Raw genomic sequence first — 7,500 nt, 5'->3', positions numbered from 1 at the left:
TTACCAATCGCCATGGCAGTTTATCGATACAATAAGGCAAAAACAAAGAAATCAAAACATACAATCCTGAAAACAACTTAATATTATAATGAAAGTTTTAAATCGTATTAAAGTGTTTAAATATTTTCTAATGAAAGTGTCATTTTTAACTAATGCAGTTAGTATAGAATAAAGAAAACAAACCCCACCAGCTTGACCAAAGCTTCTGTTTGATTTTCTGTGTTAGATAATGGAAGCAGCAATAAAATCTCATTACGTTCTTACAGACTTTCATGTCATGTATTATTTCTTCCACTTGTTCTTCCTATCTTTTGCTTTAAGAAGCTCAAAATGTTATTAACCTTACTCTGGCAGAATTTGGTGTCATGAGCCGTAGCAGAAGACAAAAAACAAATCTGAATTAATTTCATCTATTTCATGTCGAACAAAAATACTATTCTACAAATTTAAGCATTGGTTATCGTAGCGCATTGACGGGCCATACGTTGTTGTTGTTGTTGTTGTTGTTATCGTTGTTGTTGTTGTTGTTGTTGTTATCGTTGTTGTTGTTATTGTTGTTGTCATTGTTGTTGTTGCTCTTGTTGTTGCTATCATTGTTATTGTTGTTTTTGGTGTTGTTGTTGTCGTTGTTGTTGTCGTTGTTGTTGTTGTTGTTGTTGCTGTTGTTGTTGATTTTGTTGTAACTTGGAAAATAGTATCTTTTTATGTTGAATATCTTGACGTGACAAAGGAATATATAGACTTAACAATTGTAAAAGTGAAGTAGCACAAGCGTATCAACAATGCTAAATATCCACTGAGGTTGTGGCTCCTTTATCCACACAGGCGTCAGTGGTTAAGAGGTTAGACCCTTCGCTGTGGTACGTAGGAGATCCAATCTAGTTCAATTCCCAAGTGGCGAAAAATTTTCATCGAGTACCTCGATCTTTCAATTGGGATGTGGTATCCCTTTTCAGCTAGGAAGGGTCGGAAGCTCTCATCCTAAACGATCTAAACTATGTTGAAGGGGGCGTAAAATCAAATACATTTTTTCTCTTGATCCACAGGGCATTGTGACTAGTTCTGTGACGTACGGCATGGAGATGCTGCCCTCAGACGAGAGGAGGATCAACGCGTTCTCCAGTGGGTTCACATTCTCCGTCGGGATGGTGTCCTTTGCCTTCCTCTCCTGGCTGCTGAGAGCTGAGAGTTGGCGCACCCTCCAGACAGCGCTCAGCCTCAGCTCTGTCTTCTTCATCTTCCAGTGGTGGTCAGTGTAAATGTTGTATAAATTAATGTTGAACGGTTTTCAAACTAACCAACAAACAATGGAACAAAAAGCTTCTCTCAAGTTATGATTATTATCTTTATGTTAATCATATTTTTTAAAGTGTGACATGGTTTTTTGTTGTTTTTATGTAATGTTTGAGGTGTTTTTTTTAAGTTGGGACCTGTTTGTTTTTAATGTATGTTTTTTTTACACCGCCACTAACACAATAAAAAGGATATAAAATGTTGACTTAATGTCTGCCTGGACAAACACCGTCTCAGAGGGACACAAAGGATGGCCCTAGTTTGATCCCCATTGGGTGTTCTTGAAATTGAATCTTCTTGTGGAGTTTTCAAGGTTCTCAACCCATTTGGCTCGGTTCGGAGGCAGATGTTAAATTCGTAGACCCAGCCTCTAAAATAAAAATAATAATGTTAGTAAGGGTGTTAACCTCATACACATACAGCTAAACTTGCTTTGACGGCTACCTGTATAAGACAATGGCTTGTGTATACAGCCACTGCGCATAGCCTCCCTTGCATGGTTTTACATTATGCTGACACTGTTAAAAACATCCACTTGTCTAAGAAAGCCATTCTTCTTCTCTATATATAATGGGAGGGCATCTTAGACAGTTTTAACAATTCTTTTTAGTAAGGGAATGACAATGCGCTCAAAATTGATTGAAAGTCTCTTAAATGCAACATTTTATAATCTGCATGTGTCTTTGCAGGTATTTAGACGAGTCTCTGAGGTGGCTGATTGCCAATGGCAAGACGAGAGAGACCCTGAAGGTCTTAACCAGAGCTGCAAGAATGAATGGGAAGGACCTCAATGCCGTTCTAAGGGTAAGGGTCAGGTCTACATCAAGTTTTCTTGAGTTTGGAGAAGAAAAAATTCACTGTGCTTTATAAATATATACTAGTAACGGTGAAGCGGTGTAGGTACGTGTTACGCCCCTATCAACACAATTAGGTTATCTAAGAGGCCGGACCACCGAGTTTAACGCCCATCCTTGAAAGGACCCAGCAATATGGGAAATTCGTGTAAATTGCCTTTCCCAAGGACATAACGTCGGACTGAGATGAGATTAGAATCCCTCAACATACAATCTCACGATTGCAGGTACGTTCACCTAACCACAAGGCTACCGACGCCACCTACATATATATATATATATATATATATATATATATATATATATATATATATATATATAACAATAATAATCTTGTCATGATAGACTGATCGATTACATCGGGAAAAAATTAAATGTTGAATACTTCACTTAATCATTTTCCTTTATTTTCCTTTATTTCATTTTATGAGACATCTAAAGTAAACACAAGTAGAACTGATTCATTTATCGTTTTGTCATGTTCAAGAAATTAACTTTAGCTATTAACAGTTTATCTTAAAAAACACGTATAATATTTAATTTAGAAATGTTAAAAATTCACTAAGGAAAGAAATTCAGTTCGTTAGAGTTCATTTTCTGGTGTACAGGATTGGACGTATTCGAACACTTCTCTGTGGAGCAACTGCATAAATATTTAAACGTGGATGCTTTTTATGGATTGCAACAGTAGTTTTTTCTGGATGTTCTTGTATACTTACACGATACAACAAAATGTGTGATAAGCAGTTGTATCACTATTTTTATTGTAGATCTCGTACCATAATTAAGGTGACGTCATTTCAGATGAGATAAAGCATTATCATCTAACAAAAGGATGCTTTTTGCTCTATAAAATAGCCCACAATTCTACGTCAAAGTTGTTTTTTGTGGAAGGGGGGGGGGGGGGGGTTGGGGCGGGAAGGGGGGAGCTAGTAATGATTTCGATGAAAAAAAGTAATTTGTGAAAAGTGTACTTATTCGTTTTCATGAAGTAATGTTTCAACGGCAATTATTTTTGCTAGGTGTACCATTCCGGAACCAGGTGTGGTTCCCTATTACAAGAAGAACAAAATACAAACCTGAAGTCCGTGCAACTGCAGGAGAATAAAACTCACCAAGAAGACCACAGAGAACAACTCCTACATCAAGAACCTCTGCAACTGCAAGACAAAAAGGCCGACCCAGGAGAACAAAAAGAACAACTTCCACATCAGGAGCCTCAGCAACTGTTGAAGAATCATGCTAACCAAGAAGAAGAGCATGAAGATCTTCCCGAACAAAACGAAGTCCCCCCAGAAGCCAGTTTGGTGAAGAAGGAATTCCCGGACCACGGCCACACAGACACAGACACAGAGACCCTCACGGGAACAGCGGACACCAAACTCACACTCCTACACTTGCTGAAGATACCTCGCGTGTGCGTCAACTGTGCCATCATTTCGTTTGCCTGGTGAGATTATAATATCGCATCCGGATAGCCATGGAACATTGTCTCCTTTCACATCCTTTCATGGTCTCTAGAAATGTTCTGTAGTCTGCTTTTGTCTCCACTTTCTGCCCCCACCTCTTCACCTCCTTTGCCCCTTCCTCAGGGCTACTGACTCTTTCTGCAGCCTTTCTACTGCTACTCCTTAGCTCCTTCTTACTGCTGTCTTTCAGCCATACCCCTGGTATTAAGGTAGGTAAGACCCTATCCTTCACGGGCACGAACGAAAAATCTCGGAGGTCCCGTGTGCAAGTTGCGAACGTTAAAGATCCTTTGGTGTTCTTAAAATCAATGAAAGTAAGCTTCAGCCACCACACGGGGAAAATTCAAAATGTCCTACCAACTGAACCTGTTTGGTGTGTGCTGCGCGCTCATATGACTTTATGCAGTTGCGAGCGCCGTAATACACTTACTAAAATATCTTTAATCATAATAATATTACAGTATTGTTTTTATTATTTCGGTGCGTTTACGCCCCAATCAACACAATTTAGATCATTCAGGAACTGGAGGGCCTCCGACCCTGCTTCTCAGGACCATCCCCCAACGAAAGGGATACAACATCTAATCAGAAGGACCGGCAATACACTCGGCACTAAAATTCTCCCCATTCGGGAATAGAACTAGAGTATCCTGCGTGCGTCAGTGTTAGACATTACTGGCAATCCTGTACTTTGATCAAGAAAAGGTGTTGGTTGTGTATTTGAACCATGTTGTTCGATCCGCGTCTGTAATTTGGCTGCTGGGCACTGTGCTGTCGCACGTAGAAAATCCAAGTTCAATTCTTATGTATAGTCTTTCATTAGGGACGTTGTGTTCATCTTAGCTCGACTTGGTTATGACAGGAAGGGTCATAGCCCGCCTCTGAATTGATATAAAATCTGCAATAGGCTCGGAGAACCCCATCATTTGATTTTATGTGTTGTCAGAAAACTCATTAAACGACAGAAAGACAGCATCAAATAATTGGTGAGCGGCGACTGAAACATCGTATTGAGGACAGGATGAGAACTGAGAAGTGTGGAAGAAGCTTTAGTGATGCCCCACTTTTACACCCAAGCAGAGATGGGAACATTATATGAACACGTGCCTGTTTCTCCCCAAATCCCCCCACCCCCCCCCAAAAAAATGTACCAATCAATGTTAATGGATTCTCAGCCGTAAGGGAAAACAATCAGCCTGCCCACACTGAAATGGACCCTCATGAAGAGGGGCGATGAAGTAATTCAAGTAATTCAAGTATTTCAAGTAAGAGAATGGGTTCGGATCCCTTCAGGAGCCTGAGGTTGTGCCCTTTATACGAATGCTGCTCACTGAATGTGCATTAGAAAACGAAATATCTTGTCCGTTAGCTTGTGTTAGGAAGCTAAATCAGCTGTTTACACTTATTGCTTCCATGGATAAAAAGAATGGTTCTCAGTCTTGTTCTGAGTCTGTTGAGTTAATTACAATTGCACATTATGTAGTTGTACTTCTTCTTCTTCTTCTTCTTCTTCTTCTTCTTCTTCTTCTTCTTCTTCTTCTTCTTCTTCTTCTTCTTCTCCTTCTTTTCCTTGTTTTTTTTTTTACTATCAGTATTTTTATTTTTATTATAAGCTATACTATTAAATTACTATTATTTTTTTAAACTTTTGTTTTGTTTTTAATGTTGTGATTGTTATTGTCATTATTATTGTATCATTATTATCATTAGTATTACTACTAATATTTTATTATTATTAATATTATTATTACAACTATTATTATATCATCTCTATTATCAGTTTCATGTCCACTTGTCCCCAGGTTCACCTGTGCTATGGGGACGTTTGGCCTCTTCCTGACCTCTGCCTCTCTGTCCAGCAACAAGTACATCGGCTTCTCCATGCTCTCTCTGTGTGACGTCCCCTCTGAGATAGTTGCCTATAGCTGCATGAACAAGTAAGGCCTCTCAGAGATAGTTGCCTATAGCTGCATGAACAAGTAAGGCCTCTCAGAGATAGTTGCCTATAGCTGCATGAACAAGTAAGGCCTCTCAGAGATAGTTGCCTATAGCTGCATGAACAAGTAAGGCCTCTCAGAGATAGTTGCCTATAGCTGCATGAACAAGTAAGGCCTCTCAGAGATAGTTGCCTATAGCTGCATGAACAAGTAAGGCCTCTCAGAGATAGTTGCCTATAGCTGCATGAACAAGTAAGGCCTCTCAGAGATAGTTGCCTATAGCTGCATGAACAAGTAAGGCCTCTCAGAGATAGTTGCCTATAGCTGCATGAACAAGTAAGGCCTCTCAGAGATAGTTGCCAATAGCTGCATGAACAAGTAAGGCCTCTCAGAGATAGTTGCCTATAGCTGCATGAACAAGTAAGGCCTCTCAGAGATAGTTGCCTATAGCTGCATGAACAATTAAGGCCTCTCAGAGATAGTTGCCTATAGCTGCATGAACAAGTAAGGCCTCTCAGAGATAGTTGCCTATAGCTGCATGAACAAGTAAGGCCTCTCAGAGATAGTTGCCTATAGCTGCATGAACAAGTAAGGCCTCTCAGAGATAGTTGCCTATAGCTGCATGAACAAGTAAGGCCTCTCAGAGATAGTTGCCTATAGCTGCATGAACAAGTAAGGCCTCTCAGAGATAGTTGCCTATAGCTGCATGAACAAGTAAGGCCTCTCACAGATTGTTGCCTAAATATGTATGAACAAGTAGGTGCCCTCATAGATAGAAGCCTATATCTGTAGAGAAAAGTGAGGCCTCTCATAGATAGTCCATTAGTCAATATCTACATGAGCAAGTAGGTATCTTTCGAGACCATAGTCAATATCTACATGAACAAGTAGGAACAATCCATTAGAAAGTGTAGCCCATATCTGTATGAACAAATAGAGGCCCTCATAGATAGTTGCCTATATCTGTAGAGAAAAGAGAGGCCTCTCATAGATAGTAGCCTATATCTACATGAACAAAAAAGGTATTTCATAGATCGTAGCATACATAATATTGTATGAACAAGCAAGCTAGATACCAGAGAGTAGCATATATATCTACAGGAACAAAATGTTCTTACAAGTTATTAGCATACATATCTGCTTGAACAAGTCGGTCCCTCATAGATAGAAGCCTATAATATGTGCATGAACAAGTAAGGCCTCTCATAGATAGTAGCTTATATCTGCTGGAACAAGTAGGTTCCCTCATAGATAGTAAGCTCTATCTGCTTGAATGCAGTTTTTGGACACCTGAATAGACATAGAGATATTGAACATCTAAGTCTCAATGGCAAAATTGAAGGGAAAAGAGGCAAGTGTAGGCCTAGAGCTATCCACTTGGAGAACACATAAACTGATGGGTGACGGGGAAAGATAAGGGAAACGTAGCCTTTTAAAGAGCATCCGAGCAAAGGAATGGATGGAGAACCATTATCGGCGATGTCAGCCACAAATCCGGCACTGGATGATAATGTAAAGAATAGGGGCAGAAAGTTGCATTGACCAATAGCTATAACTCAGGCTTAGTGCGTGCAAAAACTGGCAGCATATATATCGGCGTCTGTGGTGTAGTAGTTGTTAAGCGCTTTGCTCTCGCACATAGGAGCCCCGAGTTCAATTCCCGAGTGTGGAAAATACAATTTGTTTCGTGTTTGCTTAATGTGTGCTGATCGCATAATCCACGAGGATCGTAAGGGTGCTGTGTGATAGAGAGCGTCAATAGAGGTGTCTCCACTATTCACGTTTTCCCCCTACCAGTTACTTCGGATGAAGGATCCCCCTGGCGGAAGTATCCTAAAGTATCGCGATTGTGCCACCAAGGGCGTAAAACACCTCCATAAAAAATAGTGATTTAAAAAAAAAAAAATATATATATAAAATAAACAAAACAATAACAACATCGAAAAC

General features: G+C 39.8%; 1 protein-coding gene across 1 annotated transcript in view; it reads left to right on the top strand.

Annotated features, from left to right (window-relative positions):
• Positions 1-7,500, top strand: part of LOC101848782 (organic cation transporter-like protein) — a 17,486-nt gene that overhangs the window by 4,145 nt on the left and 5,841 nt on the right. Inside the window, exons 4-8 of the mRNA XM_005109338.1 lie at positions 1,047-1,249; positions 1,983-2,097; positions 3,170-3,597; positions 5,419-5,553; positions 6,852-6,904. Coding sequence (XP_005109395.1) covers positions 1,047-1,249; positions 1,983-2,097; positions 3,170-3,597; positions 5,419-5,553; positions 6,852-6,904 — 934 coding nt within the window. The remainder of the gene's footprint in view (positions 1-1,046; positions 1,250-1,982; positions 2,098-3,169; positions 3,598-5,418; positions 5,554-6,851; positions 6,905-7,500) is intronic.

This window comes from Aplysia californica, unplaced genomic scaffold, assembly GCF_000002075.1.
Source record: "Aplysia californica isolate F4 #8 unplaced genomic scaffold, AplCal3.0 scaffold00768, whole genome shotgun sequence".
Taxonomy (NCBI): Eukaryota; Metazoa; Mollusca; class Gastropoda; order Aplysiida; family Aplysiidae; genus Aplysia; species Aplysia californica.
The sequence above is the reverse complement of the archived record's forward strand: the minus strand, read 5'-3'. Positions and strand labels throughout refer to the sequence as shown.